This window comes from Callithrix jacchus, chromosome 3 (assembly GCF_049354715.1).
Source record: "Callithrix jacchus isolate 240 chromosome 3, calJac240_pri, whole genome shotgun sequence".
In the NCBI taxonomy this organism is placed as follows: domain Eukaryota; kingdom Metazoa; phylum Chordata; class Mammalia; order Primates; family Cebidae; genus Callithrix; species Callithrix jacchus.
The window spans coordinates 122,625,799-122,644,633 of record NC_133504.1 but is presented as its reverse complement, the minus strand read 5'-3'; the positions used below and the strand labels follow the sequence as shown (position 1 = coordinate 122,644,633).

The 18,835-nt window shown below is 37.0% G+C and overlaps 2 protein-coding genes across 7 annotated transcripts in view; one reads left to right on the top strand and one right to left on the bottom strand.

The window, feature by feature from the left end:
- The window catches only part of RCHY1 (ring finger and CHY zinc finger domain containing 1), a 39,385-nt gene extending 36,167 nt beyond the window's left edge, over positions 1–3,218 (bottom strand). For all 4 annotated transcript variants that reach the window (XR_013533075.1, XM_008993171.5, XM_002745715.7 and 1 more), the window contains exon 1: positions 3,092–3,218. Coding sequence is in view for 2 of the 4 variants with exons in the window: in XM_008993171.5 (XP_008991419.1) it covers positions 3,092–3,181 (90 nt within the window). In the remaining 2 variants the exon portion in view is untranslated. The remainder of the gene's footprint in view (positions 1–3,091) is intronic.
- A 110-nt stretch (positions 3,219–3,328) lies between these two features.
- Positions 3,329–18,425, top strand: THAP6 (THAP domain containing 6). 3 transcript variants are annotated; one of them, XM_002745717.7, is made up of 5 exons: positions 3,329–3,416; positions 4,337–4,436; positions 5,945–6,152; positions 9,681–9,806; positions 15,192–18,425. In XM_002745717.7, exons 2-5 carry the CDS (start codon positions 4,357–4,359, stop codon positions 15,444–15,446), a joined length of 669 nt encoding a protein of 222 aa, XP_002745763.1. In that variant the 5' UTR covers positions 3,329–3,416; positions 4,337–4,356; the 3' UTR covers positions 15,447–18,425. The 3 variants fall into 3 exon arrangements, with proteins under 3 accessions (XP_002745763.1, XP_078223205.1, XP_008991422.1); XM_078367079.1 differs by having other exon boundaries at positions 3,329–3,744; XM_008993174.5 differs by lacking the exon at positions 4,337–4,436.
- Positions 18,426–18,835: the final 410 nt, after the last annotated feature.

Sequence of the window (18,835 nt, the reverse complement as noted above, 5' to 3'; positions counted from 1 at the left end):
AAATCATATCAGTGAACTTTTCTTCCTCTGTTACATTAAAATCCATTGATCTATCTTGCACTTCAAATGGATGTTTTACTCATGCATTGGTCATTTGAAAAATACTAGTTCAGTGAGTTACTTATATCTCCCACATATTCACACATGTAACATGTAATGACAAAAAAAATCATATTCATTAAAAGTCTTTAGGTATTGAAGAAAATCTCACCAAAAAAAGTCTTTTAAAAAGCTTCCAACCTTACAAAAGCTAATAAAACTTTTCCAAAATTTTAATTTTTGTGTGAAAGCTTGAATTTTATCACTGGCAGCAAATACTGTCATTTTCATTGGTAGTGAGTCTCACTTTTTTCCTTTTGGAGAAAATGTCTGCCAAATACTCAAATGTGAATGACTGTAGTTCTTTCAAGTAAAAAATGCTGTTCCATGAAAAAAGGCAACTATTTCACCTTACAATCCAATTGCACAAAAGTTTTTCCTCAAGATAACCCTTTAATTTAGGTTTGCATAAGTGTTTGATGAAAACTTCCCATGTCACTGAACAGCATATTAAAAAGACATACACTCAAGGGTTGAGATTTGAAGAAAATTAATGATTTTACTGCTTTATCAACATTTTTAAGTGAAACTGGCTTTTTAAAAAAACTATAGGTGTAGTATTCAGTGCCACTGTCTTGATTCAAGCTAAGGTACTAGCAGTATTAAGTAGTGCTTTTCCACCATCAGAGCAAGTGTGAACGAACTGAAAAAAAAAAAAAAAAAATCCTTAGTATTCAAAGAAAGTAGTATTGGCCTTGCAGGTCCCAAAAGGACCTCAAGATCCCCAGGGGTCCATTCACCACACTCTGAAAGTCACTGCTACAGAACAACTGCATTCTCTCTGCATCTCAATTCCAAGCATCAAATTCACTAACCGCTACCTCCTCTCTAACTTACTCCAAGTCCTCCCTTGCATACACCCTAGTTCCCTTCTCTCTTCCCCTACACTCACAGATCACAATCCCAATCCAGGTTAAATCCTATTAGATTTGTATCAGAAGCAGCCGAATATGGTTAGAGAAAAAACATCACCATCCTTGCTGGTTCATTCTCTCATTCTTCTAGAGTCTAAGATCTAAGATTTAAATGATCATTTCACATCTTTTCTGGCTTTAAAACTCTAACACCTCTCTCTCCCTCCTTAACACTCTGCTGATGAGTGTTCACTATAAAAACAGTAACTATACTTCCTGCTAACAGGCCTGAAAAAAATAATAATCAAAAGAGAACATCCTCCTATCATCTCTATTAACTTGCAAATATACCTCATCCTCTGCCTTCCCTTAGGAAGAACTGACGTCTATGCTTCTAAGGCCAACTCCCTCACTTGTGCACTGGATTTCATCCCCTTTGGCTACTCAAGGACAATGCCCCTACAGTTTTCCTTCTCTCTCTTGCATTATAAAATGCTCTCACTCTATTGGATCATTTCCTAGAATATACAAACATGCTGCAATACTTCCTCTCTCTCAAAGAGTAAAAAATATCATGGCCCAGCAACCATACCTTATTTTTTGCTTCCCTTTATAGCAAAACCCCAAGAACTATCTGTAAGTGCTATTTTCAATTCCACTCCTCCCATTCTCTTAAATCCACCCGAATCCTGACCTCTCCACTGGAACTCCTCTTGTCAAGATCAAGTGATCTCCTCCTTGCCAAATCCAAAGGGCAATTCTCAGTTATCTTACTCAAACAACTGCATTTGACCTACTTGACCACTTCCTCCTTGAAATGCTTCACTTGGCCTCTGGTATTTAAGAGGGAGAGAGATGGAAGGCAAAAACTGTTTGACACCCAGGGCTAAGTATCTTTCTTAGTGCTATGATACACAGATCTAATTGTGTAGTTTATGGGGGGGGGTAAGATGTTAAAATCAGTTTTTGACCTCAAGTCTGAAAGAGTAATAACACATCTCAGTAGAAATGCAATCATAACGATAGCATTCAATTTCCTTACAAAACACTTGGTGAATGACCAACTTTAAGGAGCTTTTTGTATGCAGTGGACCGATGTTCATCAAACCATGACTTACACAAAGAGCTTAGGATCCACTTACAGGCCTGAGACTAGAACTTGCTTCTAATAATGAGACAGTGACCAGCAAGGCTGACTTGTGAGTGAAGGGACAAAAAATGATAATCAGACTGATGATGATGGTAATAGTCATGGTAGTACACATTTACTACTCATTTACTTCAGGGAATGCACCGTTAAACACTATACATGCCCTCTAGTATACATACTCCTCATACACTTTAATGAAACAGGGACTATCATCCCCACTTTACGTATGGGGTAAAGAGGAGCTAGCTAAAATCACAGTTATTAAAGAGAAGAGCAAAGATTTGGATATAGGGCGGTTGAGATTCCAAAACTCAAGTATTCTAAGCAAAATTTTTGTACTGCTTCTTGCAAGGAAAATCATGAAACTTCAATTGAATACATGACAATTTAAAAAATATATAGCTTAAGAAGTTTTCTCAAAGTAACGATACATACTCACTAGGCACTTTCCTATACATAATTTCCTACTTAATGGCAATTACATGATTGTCTTCTTTTTTTCGGACGTATGTTTTCTCCTACGTAAGTCTAAACATACGCATCGCCTCTAAAATGAAGCTGGCAGGCTATATAACTTTACTACAGGAGCTGAAATCGTATTCTAGTTCTCCACTTGCTTATTTCCATTATCTTGACTTCCATTATTTCACCACATACCTGAAGGGAAAAGCCCAGGACATGCCGGGGCTGCCTCAGTGTACTTCAACAGCAAAAGGCGAATAAACCACTGTGCAAAGAGACCACTGTGCAAGCCTAATCAATTCTCAAGAAACAGGGTTTTGCTTTCAAGGTACGAAGCAGGTAGGAAAGGTGGGGCTTACAGCCTTGCCAAAAACGTTCTCCTCAAGAAGAACCCAATTCCAAGTGGAAAAGGTACCCTGAAAAGCAGCTTAACCTCAAACTTAAATCCAAGCCTAACTGCCTGCCCAGTCCGCCCCAGCCCAGCCCAGCGGAAGCTCGTCGGGGAAGAGCCCATTGAAGGCGTCACCTTCAGGAGACATCCTCTGTCATAGTGCTCGCAGCCCCGCTGCACTCGCTCTTGACCGCTCGCGCCATCTTCCCGCGCCGTCGCCGCCATCTCCTCCACCTCCCCTCACATTCCACCGAGCCTTCCCACAGGATGAAAACCACGCCCAGTGAAGCTGCGCCGCTCTAGCACACCCCCTCCCAGCCGCAGCCGTCACCAGCGCTAATATGGCTCCTAAGCACGTGACCCGGGGCAAACGGATTTCCGGTTTCCGGGACTACGAGACGGAAGCGAGGGCAGACGCAGTCTCCGTCGTTGACGTTAGTCGCAGTCTTCTCTACTGACGGTAATAACTCTTAGGTTGCTTCTTCTTTTCCCCCCATCGCTACCCGCCGAAATCTCAGGGCGTGGTTCGCCGCGAGGTGGGCTGCAGCGGCGCGGAGACGCTGGTTGGCCCCTGAGGAATGGACGCTCTCGGGGCGCACCGTTACCTGTGACAGGGCGGCCCCTCCCTCTCTCACGGGTGTCGGGAAGCCTGGAGAAAGGGGCGGAGCTCGGCCCAGGTCTTGGGCTCTGCGGGTCCCGCGCGGCGCTCTTGGACGCCAGGGCAGTCGCTAGCACCTCGAAGTGCCCCTTGCTTCCTCCATTTCCCGTTTACTTGCTGTTCATTCCAAGTATGTACTAACATTCACTATTGCCAGTCACCAGCTAAACTGTGAGGACAAAAAGTGAGAAAAAATAGACACACTCTACCATGCCCTCATGGAACTAACAAGACTGCTGGAGGAGGAAGACGTTAATAAGAGCAGTCACTGCAATAAATGTGGTTACAATTTGGAAAAGTGCTAGGAAGAAATGTGTGTCCTGTGAGAGCTAATATTAGAGGAGCTCTGACTTAATCTGGGTGTCAACAGTCGGAAGGTTTCCTTGGGGAAGCGATGCAAGCTGAGGGCTGAAAGATGAGTAGGAGTTAGTGTGCAAAAGGCTTTGTGGCACAGAGAACATGGTACCCATTCGAAGGTAGAAGAGAAGTGTACAGGCCGACAAATGGAAATCAGGTGCCTCAGGGTTCATAGCTAAATATGTTTCACCTTGTTAAATAGCGAAGACGCCGGAAAATGTTCTAAGCAAAGCTGCAGGTGTTAGAAGAAACTATTTGTCTTTGGTTTTCTAACCTGATTTCATGTTTCCTAAAACGCTGGGAAACGGAAAATGTTCCCTTCAGCTTTCAAGTTACTGACTCTTAACATTCTAATTTTCTTTCAGTTCTGTTATGAGTTGCTAAAATGGTGAAATGCTGCTCCGCCATTGGATGTGCTTCTCGCTGTTTGCCAAATTCGAAGTTAAAAGGACTGACATTTCACGTGTAAGATTTTGCTGTAGTTAAGCCAAATACTTTGGCCATGTTATAAAAAGGAAAAGACAGTTCTACTTAAGTCTTCAGTTTTGAACTTTAGTTCCCAAATCCTTTTTAAATACCCTTTTTGTTAAATTTGAAGTGACATCGTGATACCTCTACATGTTTATAATTTAGTTTAAACGTTTAAGATACCTGCCAAGTGTATCAGAGACTGGTTTACAAAAAAATACCGTAAGGCTCACTTTTGCTGATATTATTACTTTGTATTTTGTCCTACAGCCAAAGAAATTCAATGTTGTTTTCATGTACTTTACAGTGTGAATGAAGGAGCTTTGCTAAGATATATTGCTCTTTCTAATTAGAAATAGATCAAGCATAAGTTGTAGGAAAAAACATAAATTACAAGTTCAGACCAAGGGATCTTTATCTATGTTGCAAATAAATCGAGATGATTTTAGTTTCATATTTTAGGCGTTCTCCTGAAAGCCATGAAAGAGTAAATGAAGGAGTAATAAGATCTAATAATCATTCACTTGCTAAAGGTTTATTTTGCTGCTTTTGTGCCAGGCACTGTGCTTTGTATTAGAGAAAGATCTCCTAGCTACTTTGTTAGATATAAGGAAATAAAAAATGAGCATATATTACCTATGTTATTTCAGAAAAATTTGAATCAGCTTGAAAATTGAGTAAGATATGGCTATTGGCCTTCAAATCTCTCAAAATAGCTCTTATCTCCAGAACTCCATACTCTGCATCTATTCTCTGCATTCTTTCACTGGGCATCTGTAGACCTGCTGTTGTATGCTGTACCAAGCAATTTTCTGGTGCTGACAGAGGAATGGAATTACAATGGGCCCTTTTTATCGAATTATGGGTATCATTTCAGATAGGAAAAGGCCTAAGTGATAATTCTTTTATCATCTATAGATGAATAAATACCTTCAATTGTGGCTCTTACTATAAGATGCTAATATCCACTGAAACTTTTCTTTCTTATAATATGAGAAAAATTGAAATGAGGGCCATGTATCTGCAGCATGATTGGCACAAAAATCTGAATATTAAAACTGAAAGTTATAAAAGGATGAATTATGGTTTCCTAAATATTGTAATTCTTGAGACTAATAACAGTCAGTGGCTCAAACCTGTAATCCCAGCACTTTGGGAGGCAGAAGCAGGTGGATCACTTGAGGTCAGAAGTTTGAGACCAGCCTGGCCAACACAGTAAAACTCCACCTCTACTAAAAATACAAAAACTAGCTGGGTGTGGTGGTCTGTGCCTGTAATCCCAGATACTTGGGAGGCTGAGCCAGGAGAATTGCTTGAACCTGGGAGGTAGAGGTTACAGTGAGCCAAGATCAAGCCACTGCACTCCAGTCTGGGTGACAGAGTGAGGCTGTGTCTCAAAAAAAAAAAAGTTAACAAATCAATTTAGTTACAATTGTATGACAGCTTTAATTCAATTATATATTAATAGCATTTGATTTTTAAATATTTTTTGTATTTTTTTCTAGATTCCCCACAGATGAAAACATCAAAAGGAAATGGGTATTAGCAATGAAAAGACTTGATGTGAATGCAGCCGGCATTTGGGAGCCTAAAAAAGGAGATGTGTTGTGTTCGAGGCACTTTAAGAAGACAGATTTTGACAGAAGTGCTCCAAACATTAAACTGAAACCTGGAGTCATACCTTCTATCTTTGATTCTCCATATCACCTACAGGTTTGTTTATGAGATACTACTTACCATCATTGCTCACTTTTTATACTATTGAAGAACCTTCACCACTCTTGCTAACATTCTTATTGTCTGCTTATTCATTTGAAGTCCATTCTTGAAGCTTTTAAATTTGTAGACTGCATCTTCAACTTTTGTAATGCATAGTAGGAGTGTATTTTACCAGTAACCACTAATAAATATTTGTACATTACTAAGATTTGGTGAAGTGGACTGACTTTAGGAATTAGCATAACTCAAGATTTTTGTCTAAAAATGGAAGTTAACATAAGAATGTAAAGCTGACGTTCCAAGTTGGCAATCCTTAACACTGGGATAGAAGTCAAGAACAGAACCACTAACAGGACTAAAGTACTTGTAAGAGCCACATACATGCAGGCTTAAAGTCTAGGTAGGATCAAAAGGAAGAAAACCAAAAAAGAGAGATAAGAACATGAAAAGAAAAGGTCAAGAAAAGAAAGTAGAACAGTTGAATAAGTAAATGCTAATTGAATTCTGTGTTTTTTCTCAGAATACTCCCATGGGTTGGCTGCCTCACCCTCAGTAGTTCTCTTGACTTTATATACCTGAAAGTGAATTTCTAGAACCTATAGACTGATTGATTTATCCAAGGTGGAAAATTCAAGGAGAGCCTCCATTGAAAGGGATCTCCTTCCTGGCAGCTAAAAACCAGAGAACTAGCCAGAAGTATACCTGCTCTCATGCAGTCCTGCTCACTTTCTGCAGTTGGTCATTTTGTAGAACCTGAGTGATCAAGTAGAGAATGCCTCACTTTCTTTTATACTAATAAATATACAGTATCCTGGGAAAGTTGCTCTAGGGCTTTTGTTTTTTTCCTATTACGAAGGTATCATCTAGCTATAATGTTAAGAGGACCTTAACTTAAGAAACATGGGTATAATAAATCAAATGAGCCATAATTTACTAACTTTTAAAAAATGCTGATTTCCTTATAACAAATTTTTCATTTTAGAAAATAGGAGCAAAAATAAAATAAAGATAATAATCACATAATCCATAGATAATACTCTGAACACTTTGATCTGTAATGATTTGTATATATGCTTTATATAAATTCATCTGTATTTATATAGATAACCTTCTGGAAATAGAATTATACTCAATATCTTTTCCTTTATTTGCTTTATTGGGTTTTTTAACATAGTGTGTACTGTGTGCCAGGTGTTAGTTATTCCAAGTACTTTACATATCTATTAACTCAATCTTTAAAAGAACCATGTGAGGTATGTACTATTATTATTTTCATTTTATCTCTTGAAAACACTGAGGCCCAGAGAGCTAGAATGCCTTCTCCAGGGTCACACCTCTATTAAGTGACAGAGGCTAAATTTGATCCCAGGCATTTTGGCTTCAGAGTCCACTATTCACTACTACTCTCCATGACATTAAATATTTTCCTACAACCATAGCTTTCAAGCTTTAGTCTACATAAAGATTATCTAGTGAGTTTGTTTAAAATAAAGACTCTTACATCTTCCAGAGAATTTGATTCAGTAAGTTGGAGTGTACTTTCTAACAAGCATCCCACTCTGTGCTGCAGATCTATGGATCACATGTTTAAGAGAAACTTATATAGACTGTCACTTTTTTTAACTAAACTTTATATTGAAGTAAAACATATTTATAGAATCTTATTTATAAGTGTACAAATCAGTGAGTTTTCAAAAAGTGAGTACAATCATGTCACTCCCCTCGGACCAAGATATAAAACATTTTAAGTGCTCCGGAATCCTCCCTCACATGCTTTCCCAGTCACTACCCCCCAAAAGTAACTACTGTCTTGACTTGATTCACTGTCAATTATATAAGTGGAATCCTGTTGACAGTATGTACTCTGGCTTCTTTAGCTCAACATCTTGGGTGAGTCATCCACATTGTAGCATGAGATACTGATCCATTTATTTTCTTTGCTGTATAGTATTCCATTGTACAAATAAACTAATTTCTTTATGCTACTATTGATAAATGTTGGTATGGTTTTTCACATTAGGGCTATTGTGCAGTTCTGAACATTTTGGGGCATGTCTTTTGGTGCATTTATATACACATTTCTATAGGGTATATATATGCTTCAATTAGAAGTGGGAATTACTAGGTCCTGGCGATGTGGATGTTCAGCATGAATATATATTGCCATAGTTTTCCAGAGTGCTTTTGCAAATTTATAGTCCCACTATCAGCATATAAGAGTTCCTTTCATTCTATAACCTTAACAGTAGTTAGTGGTGTCAATTTTATAGACCATTTTTGCTGACCATATAGCAGTTGATCCTACATATAAACAATAGTATATATAATCAATCTTTAATAATGTGTATAGGTGTCATCTTTCCTTATTTTAAACAGCACTAAAAGGAACATTATTCTAGCTGGCTCATATCCTTATTTCCTTGAACTAAATCCTGCAAATGAAATGATTGGATCAAAGATTATATACATTTTTAAAGATTCGCTTTTGATAAAGATCTTCCAAAGTCTCATTAGAGAAAGCCTCATTAGAAAGCTTGCACCAGTCTACTCCCCCTGCTAGCTATGCATAACAATGTCTACCTACCCTTGGTATAATCCTTGGTATAAGTTGCATTTGTAAACTTTGCTGAAATTGATGGACAAAATGGCATCCTAGTGTTTTAATCTATTTATGAATACTCATGCACGTCTATGTTTTTTCATAGGTTTATTGGATATTTGTATTCTTTTGTGAGTTACTTATTCAGGTTCCCTTCTATTATCTTTTTCTATGCTGTTTTGTGAAAACACTGGCTGTTGAGGATAGGAATCATTTAACTGCCATCTACATTGCAGTTCCTTTTTTTCCTCCACTTTCTCCTACATTCCTTCCTGGTTATTTTTTATTGTTTTTCTTCAGTTCTAGTTATGGCATGGGTTTATTCTGTTATATTCTTTGAAATTCAGGCTTTTTTAAATGTAGTCAATCCTGTATTTTCTCTTGTTATATGAGATTAGCTTCCTCACCTAAGATTATATAAATATTCTCTATATTTTTTCTACCTCCTCGTGGTTTTCTTTTTTATGTAAATTGTCAGTACATGGAATTTTATTGTGCTTTATTATATTAAAGGATATAACTACTTTTCTTAATTAGTCGATTTTTACATGATTTGTGGCCTTACTCTACTTATTTAGAATGCCACCTTTATCCTAAAGGCATCTATCTGCTTGATGATATATTTCTAGGTTTTTCTGTCTAGTCCTAAGAAAGGATCATCCTATTTTAATTATTGTTACTGTGTTAATAGCTTGTAGGGTATAACATCCTACACTCTTACTTTTTAGGAGAATTTGTCTTTTTAGATGAAGCTTAGAGTTATTTTCAGGAAATTCTTTTTAAATTATCTGGTGGAGTTTACTGACTTTTAAAAGCAATTTCCATGAAAAGAAATATGGTATTAACTTCACTATAAAAGAAGGAATAAAAATCTAAGAAAGGACAAAAATATCTCAATGATTGTTATTAACTATTCTTAACAGGGGAAAAGAGAAAAGCTTCATTGTAGAAAAAACTTCAGCCTCAAAACCCTTCCAGCCACTAACTACAATCACCATCTTGTTGGTTCTTCCTCATGTATTGAAGAATTCCAATCCCAGTTCATTTTTGTAAGTAAATGACTTACTGACCTCATGTTAATACTTTAAAGATGAATATGTCCTCTTCATTAGAATCAAATTTTTCAGAATTCTAGCAAAATCTAGGGGATAATATGTAATATCTACAAATAATACTGCTTCCTAGGGTCATTGTAATTTATATATATGCAACAGCAAAATAGAGGTAGTTAATCCTTTGGTTACATAATGTAGTTAATTGAAGAAAGCTTCTGCAAGGATATTTCTACCAAGGAAATAATTAATTCTTCCCTTTAACTGCTGTAATTTCTATATGAAATATGCAATTAAAAAATAGCTATTTCTTTTTAAGTTTTCTCAGTCATACACATACAGAGTATTCAAGCTTGCATTTATTTATTCATCTCATTGCTTGTTCATGTTAGAGGCAAGCATGGAATGTAGATCTCTTACTATCTTGATTAATATAGCTTTATAATAATCTTTTTAATTTTGTGGGTACATAGTAGGTATGTTTATTTATAGGATACATGAGACATAGTTAGGTATACAATGCATAATAACTATGTCAGGGTAAATAGGGTATCTGTCACATTAAGCATTTATTCTTTATGTTACAAAAAAATCCAATTATACTTTTAGTTATTTTTAAATATATAGTACATTATTGTTGGCTATAGTCACCCTGTTGTACTATCAAATACTAGATCTTATTTAGTCTGCCTAACTAAATTTCTATACCCATTAACCGTCCCCCACTTCCCCCCTACCCCACCACACTTACCAGCCTCTCATAACCATCATTTTACTCTCCTATCCCTGTGGGTTCAATTCATTTTGATTTTTAGATACTGCAAATAAGTGAGAAGATGTAATGTTTGTCTTTCAGTGTCTGGCTTATTTAACTTAACATAATGATGTCCTCCAGTTCCATCCATGTTGTTGCAAATGTCTGAATTTCATTTTTTTAATGGCTCAATAGTATTCTATGGTGCTTAAGTGCCACATTTTCTTTATCCATTCATCTGTTGATGGACACTTAGGTTGCTTCCAAATACCAGCTATTTTGAAAGAGCTGCACCAAACATGGGAGTGCAGATATCCCTTTGATATAATGATGTCCTTTCTTTTGGGTATACACCCAGCAGTGGGATTGCTAGATCGTACAGTAGCTCTATTTTAGTTTTTTGAGGAACCTCCAAACTGTTCTCCATAGTGGTTATACTAATTTACCCCATCGATGTACAGGGTTCCTTTTTCTTCATATCCTTGCCAGCATTTGTTGTTGCCTGTTTAAAAGCCATTTTGAATGGCATGAGATATTTTCTCATTGTAGACTTGATTTGCGTTTCTCTGATGATCAGCGAGTACCTTTTCATATGCCTGTTTGCCATTCGTATGTCTTATTTTGAGAAATGTGTATTCAGATGTTTTGCCAAGTGTTTAATCAAATTTTTAGATTTCTTTCCTGTTGAGTTTGTTGAGCCCCTTATATATTCTGGTCATCAATCCATCGTCAGATGGATAGATAGTTTGCAAACATTTTGTCCCATTCTGTGGGTTTTCTCTTCACTTTGTTGATTGTTTTCTTTGCTATATGGAAGCTTTTTAACTTGATGTGATATCATTTGTCCATTTTTGCTTTGGTTGCCTGTAATTGTGGGGTATTACTGAAGAAATCTTTAGGCCAGGCATGGTGGTTCATTCCTGTAATCCCAGCACTTTGGGAGGCCAAGGTGGGTAGATTGCTTTAGCTCAGGGGTTTGAGACCAGCCTGGGAAACATGGTGAAACCCCGTCTTTACCAAAGATACAAAAAAAATTAGCTGGGGGTGGTGGCATATGCCTATAGCACCAGCTACTCAGGAGGCTGAGTGGGAGGATCGCTTGAGCCCAGGAGATCAAGCCTGCAGTGGGCTTGATCACACCCCTGTACTCCAGCCTGGGCAACAAAGTGAGAATGTGTCTCAAAAAAGAAAAAAATACATTGCCCTGACCAGTGTTCTGGAGAGTTTCTCCAGTGTTTTCTTATAGTTGTTTCATAGTTTGAGGTCTTAGATTTAATTCTTTAATCCATTTTGATTTGATTTTTGTATATTGTAAGAAGTAGGGGTCTAGTTTCATTTTTCTGCATTTGGAGATCCAGCACTATTTATTGAAGGGACTGTCTTTTCCCTAGTTTATGTTCTTAGTACCTTTGTCGAAAATGAGTTCACTATAGATGTATGGATTTGTTTCTGGGTTCTCTTTTCTGGTCCATTGGCCTGTGTGCCTGTGTTTAGGTTTATGGCATCCTTAACTTATCATAGACTATGTTAATGTGATATTATTCCACTTCATATGCAAAAATCTTATAGTCATGTACTTTCATTTTTCCTTTCTCAATCTTTGTGCTATTGTTGTCATGCATTTCACTTTTATGTATGCTATAGATTCCACACCATATTGCTATTATTTTTGTTTAAACAGTAAGTTATTCTTTAAAGAGATTTGGATAATAAGAAAAAAAAAATCTGATATTATCCATGTAGGTGCCATTTCCAAGGCTTTTCATTCCTTTGTGTCAGTCCATATTTCCACCTGGTATCATTTTGCCTACGACTTACTTTACTTTACTATAGTGCAACTATAAAAATGTTAATTTCCTATAGTGATACATTCTTTCAGCGTTTCTATTTCTTAAAAAGTTTGCTCTTCACTTTTGAAAGACATTTTCACTAGGTATCAAATTCTAGGTTAACAGTTTTGGGGAGGGGCAGTTGGTTTTGGTACTTTTGAAAATGTTGCCCTACTGTACTTACATGCACTGTTTCTGATGAAAAATTTAATTGTCAGATTTATTCTCTGTACCTAATAATTTTTTTCCTTGGCCTTTAAGAGTTTTTCTCTTTTTTAAAACTTTTTATTTATTTATTTATTTATTTATTTTGGAGACAGGGTTTTATTCCATCACCCAGGCTGGAGTGCAGCTGCACATTCACAACTCACTGCAGCCTCAGCCTCCCAGGCTCAAGCAGTCCTCCACCTCAGCCTCCTGAGTAGCTGGGACTTATCAGCATCTGCCACCATACCAGGCTAATTTTTGTATGTTTTTGTAGATTTCCCCATGTTGCCCAGGCTGGTCTCAAACTCCTAAGCTCAGGCAGTTTCCCTGCCTTAGCCTTCCAAAGTGCTGAGCCAGGCATGAGCCATTGTGCTGGACAAGAATTCTTTTCCCTCTATTGCTTTTGCCTAATCTGATGATGATATGCCTTGGTTTCATTTTCTTCATGTTTCTTGTGCTTAAGATTTGTTGAGCTTTTAGCCAGGAATGGTGGTTCATGCCTGTAATACCAGCACTTTGGGAGGCTAAGGTGGGCAGATCACCTGAGATTTGGAGTTCGAGACCAGCCTGACCAACATGGAAAAACCCCATCTCTATTAAAAATACAAAATTAGCTGGGCGTGGTGGCAGGCACCTGTAATCCCAGCTAGTAGGGAGCCTGAGGCAGGAGAATTGCTTGAACCCAGGAGGCAGAAGTTGCAGTGAATCAAGATCGTGCCATTGCACTCCAGCCTGGGTAACAAAAGTGAAACCTGTTACCATCCATCTCAAAAAAAATTTTTTTTGTTGAGCTTTTTTATTTAGCAGTTTATAGTTTTTCTCAAACTTGGAAAAATTTTTGCCATGATTTCTTCAAATATTTCTTTCCCAATTTTTTGTCTTCCATAGGAATTCTAATTACATATATATTAGGCTGTCTGAAATTGTGCAACAGGTTGCTAACGCTTTATTTTTTTTTCTATCTCCTTTCTCTCTATAGTGCATACTGGATAGTTCCTATTACTGTAAATGTACATTCACTAATCTTTTCTTCTGAAATGTCAAATTTCAAAAAATACATTCCCATTCTCACCAGTATATTTTTTACCTCACACATCGTAGTTATCTGTATATATTCTAGTAGAGTATTATTTTATCTTTCATGTACTTAACTTTTTGAATATATGGAGTATAATTTTAATAACTTTCTTAATTGTCTGCTAATTCTAACATTTGTATCAGTTTCGGCTTGGTTTCCATTGATTGATGTATCTCAGTATGACTAATGCTTTTCTGCTTATTTGCATGCATGGTAAATTTTGCATGCCATGATATTTTTGTATCCTGTTTTCTTGAGTATTATTCTGGGGTACAGTTAGTTAGAAACTGTTTGACCCTTTCAGGTTTTACTTTGTTTGACAGAACTAGAACAGATAGGGCCATTTATATTCACTATGCAGGCAAAACCCTTTTGTATACTTACTGTCCATGAATCTTGACATTTTCAAGTCTGGCTAGTGGGGATAGTGCCTATCCCCTCTGAGCACAGGGCACTCTTAATCTCTGGTTGTTCTTTCCTCAAGTCTTGAGTAGTTTTTTACATGCATGTGTGTGCTGATCTTACTCCGTGGAATACTCAAGGGCATCAAGGGGGAGCCTCTGAAGATCTCGAGTTTTTTTCTGTGCAGCTCTCACCTGTCTACTTTGTCCTGTGAACTGTAACCACCTTGGTCTCCCTGGATGTTTTGCACTACCTCCTTAACTCAGTCTGCTAAGCTCTGCCAGGGTTTCCCCTCCTTGCCCTGAGGCCTAGAAACTCTCTCAAGCAGTTAGCTGGGGCAGTTTTTGGTCTCACCTCTGTTTTCCATCTGTCCACAATAGCTACCGTCATTGCCAAATCCATTATCCTAGAAGCTATTTTTTTCTGTCTTTTAAGGCTTGTGTTGGTTCTTTGAGGGAGGGGTCAATCCAGTCTCCATTACTAATTTTAATATTAAATAATAACTTTTCAACATTATTTTATGGTACCTTTATAAAATATGTGAGTGTTATTTTTCCTATTTTCAAATGAAGAAGAAAAAAAAAGCATATCTAGCAAATTTAAGCATAGCCATAATAAATACTGAGAGGAGTTGTCTCTGAAAAATTCCGAGACCAGAGTCCTCTCTAAATCCCCAGCACCTGGCCTGAGAACTTGCTGCAGTACTCTTTTCCTGTCATACCTTATAAAATGAAATAGCCATCCAATAAAATAATCCAGTTAAAAACTTAATTTAAATTTGTTTGACAGGTAAAAATTAAACTTACCAGCACCACATTGAAGGAACAAAAGCTGTAGGGCACATTGCAAGTGTCATGATGTTCATAGAGATAAGTGCTTCCCATCTGTAATATTCTGCAGACCTTGTGTATGCCTGGCCTTAGTAAAAGGAGACCCTTAGCACCCTAAATTTTGCTTCCGCCCATCTTCTTCCTATGTTCCTTAAACCTCTAAATATAAACTTAAAGATGTTCTCTAAGCATTATAAATGAAGAAACAGCTTAGGCTTAGTTATGAGCTTTTTTCCAACTACATGTCTGTCTGATTTAATAACTTGGTGTTTATGTTTTTAGGAACATAGCTACAGTGTAATGGACAGTCCAAAGAAACTTAAGCATAAATTAGATCATGTGATCACTGAGCTAGAGGATACAAAGGAAAGTCTACGGAATGTTTTAGACCGAGAAAAACGTTTTCAGAAATCATTGAGGAAGACAATCAGGGAATTAAAGGATGAATGTCTGATCAGCCAAGAAACAGCAAATAGACTGGATGCTTTCTGTTGGCAGTGTCGTCAGGAGAGCATAGAACGGGACTATATTTCATGAAATAATTTTATGTTCTACCTAAAATTGTCATTGGTACAGATTTTTAGAAAATCTCATTTACCGTCAGTAAATTATATCCATCATTTAAAGTGCTGCTTTGGATTCTCTGGATGCATCGTAGTTGTTATCCAAAGACTTTTTTGAAAGTGTGCAAAAATGTGTGGTAATTACATATTTGTGTGACTTGTGACGATTATGTTTTTATAGACCTATACTAATGCCGGGTCACTATTGTAAGATGTTAAACTCTCAAGAAAATGTCACAGAGCTAAAGAAATGATGTCAAATTAGTCACATTAAACTATAGTAGAAGAAATTTGACACTTCTCCAGCAACATCAGATTTTTGGCTTCAAAGGAATACCTTTACTTACATGTGCTTTATGGTAAGTTCATTGAATTTTACTTTAAATGCATTTTACTACAAAGCACAATTCATTTACAATACATATCCATCTGGATTCAATCCAAGGTGCTTTAGCTATTAGTAATACCAAAGGATCTTTTTACAAGGCTTCCTGTGGTATTGACTCTGAGAATAACACATGGTGAAGATCTATTGGCTTTTAAAATTGTTCAGAGCCAATTTAAGAAGACCCCTCGTGAAGTCTCAGTTTTCAGTACATCATTCCTCCTCACTAGGAGCACTTTGATGTAAACCAGAATAGCTTTAAGAGACAAAAAATGTCATAAATCTGATTTGTAAATGGTTAGTTGCTCTGACAGGTCTGAACACTTTGCTTCATGACTATTTCCTCATAAAGGTATATCTAAAATCAGAATGCCAGCACTAGCTCTATACTTTCAAGGCCGCTTTGTATTTTATATCTAAAGTAGTATCGCTGACATTCTTTAAAAATACGAAATATATGGCACCAGCTTCATCTGTGATACCCATCAAGAAATGTTCTCTGGTTTTATTTTATGCTGAAAGTAGAACACAAATCACATTTTAAAAAAATACAAAATATAAAAGAAGCCACTAAAAATAATAATTGTGGCTCTTGCAGTTGAAACAGGAATTGGAGACAAAGGATTAGAATATTTTAATTAGGGGAGTAGATTATTGTCCAAAGGATTTTATTTAGAGAAATGGGTTATTAAAACAGCAGCTTTAGAATAGCTTCTTACCGAATATGGAAAAGAATAATTCCTTGTTATTTCCTAATTGATCCAAGTGTCATAAATTTAGCTTTTCTCATAATTCCTTACCAAAGACAACTGAAATTATAGTCATAAATACCATGGACTAGAATAAAAACCATTTGCCAAAGCCACACTCTACTTAGAAGCACATATACATACATGAACCTCATTCAGAAGTCCATGCTGTAGCCGTTAGAATGTGAGTATCAGTTGTTTCATCATAGTAACAAAAATTGAAGTGTGTTTTCTGCTTATTTGTTTATTTGTTTATTGTAATTTTATTTGTGTTACATTAATATTAGTTAAGATATGGTCACTTGAATTTTTTGTATTTAAGAATTTTCTGTTTTAATGTATGTTACACTTTTATGTAGGATTCTAAACCTTCCCTCTAAATGGGATTTAACTCACATCTGCAAGATCAGCATTATGCTAAGAGGAAATCACTGAGGCCATATTTTTTTTCCTACCTGGAAAAAAAAAAACCCTGACCAGGCACAGTGGCTCATGCCTGTAATCCTGGCACTTTGGGAGGCCAAGGCATGTGGATCACTTGAGGTCAGGAGTTCAAAACCAGCCTGGCCAACATGGTGAAACCCCATCTCTACTAAAAATACAAAAAAAAAAATTACCCAGGCATGGTGGCACGTGTCTGTAATCCCAGCTACTCAGGAGGCTGGGGCAAGAGAATTGCTTGAACCCAGGAGGCAGAGGTTGCAGTGAGCCAAGATCATGCCACTGCACTCCAGCCTGGGAAACAGACCAAGACTTCATCTTAAAAAAAAAACAAAAACAAAAAAAACTCTCATTAGTTACCCATTATTTATTTTAGTTACTTAATTTTTACTTCGTAAGTGGACACCCTAATGGAAAGTTTGGGTATGATCTTAGGTTTTATGGAAATGTTTTGAATAGAGATTATTTTTCCCTCATCCTATTGTGAATATATAAAGTAAGTCAGTGGACAATGGAGAAAAGTAAGAGGGTAGATCTAAACACAGTATGTCTGAATTCTAGCAGTCTACTGGCTGTTTAGAATACACCAAGCCTAGAAGACATTTCCAAGAGTAAAATCCCAGTCTGCCACTATCAAAATTGCCACAGTCACTTTTACTTATATTCATAATATACTCAGCCCTTGTCTTCTTTTTCACTGGACCTAGTATAACTGAGAAATAAATAACCACGGGCAAAATATTGGTATCATTAAGGACCCAGAGCTGCCCATTTTCTCTTTATACTGAAAGGAAAACAATTACTGATAGAAATCTGAGATTAAAAATAGGGTCCTCCCTGCTGCTCCAAACAAATGCCTAAACATAGTATGCATCTCAGTCCTCTGTTCTCAGAGATTCCAGCCTAGCCCAGGAAACAACTGTCCTGTATAAAGCAAAACCCAAGTCTTCCCCCTCCAGAAGTTCCTCTGGCAGCCAAGGCTGACCTGAGGGTTCATTCCACTTTGCTTTAAAAGCTAGGCATGGCCTCTAGAGCCAGGAACACAGTACAACAGTTCAACCTCAGCACCAAGTCAGGTACGAAACACTCGATATGTGGAATTTTTCTCTATATCAAGTTTAAATTTCTGGAAATAGACTTTGGTTGCTAGTGATAATTACAGTTATACCATAGTCTGTAATTTGAGAAAAGGTGAAATGTCTTAAATATATGTTTAGTTTTAATAAAAAGATAAAATTATTACAGAAATAATTGAGAGAGAGAAAATCCATTATCTTCCATTATTTATTTGAAAAATAACATTTTCTCCAGTAATGTGTTATGTGGTTTTTTATACATTGTTATTCAATAAAACGAACAGAGAAATATGAAGAGTATATACATAGAGGTTTTGCTCTAATTTCTTCCACGTCTTTTCCCTAACTCTAATACAGGGTCTGCAAGTTCAGATGGCCCAGATAGCAGGCCAGCTTTCAGCACAATAAGGACCTACCATAGAGCCCTTTTCTGCTTTGGCCCTCACTCAAAACTAGCAGATTTGATGTTACCCAGTATATAAAGGAAAGCAGTATCCCTAGGTGTGAAATATACTGCCTTTAGAACCCAAAGAGGCCTGTCAAGCATTGTGCTTTTTTATTCATAGTGGAACATGCAAATTGTAATAATTTATCTCTTACTTGAGAGGGGATATCTTAGCATGCCCCAAATCACTGGACACTTCTCCTCGCAAATTTTACTGATGTTATAGGCCCCTGAATTTCATGAGTTTTATCTCACCCTCTGGAGCAC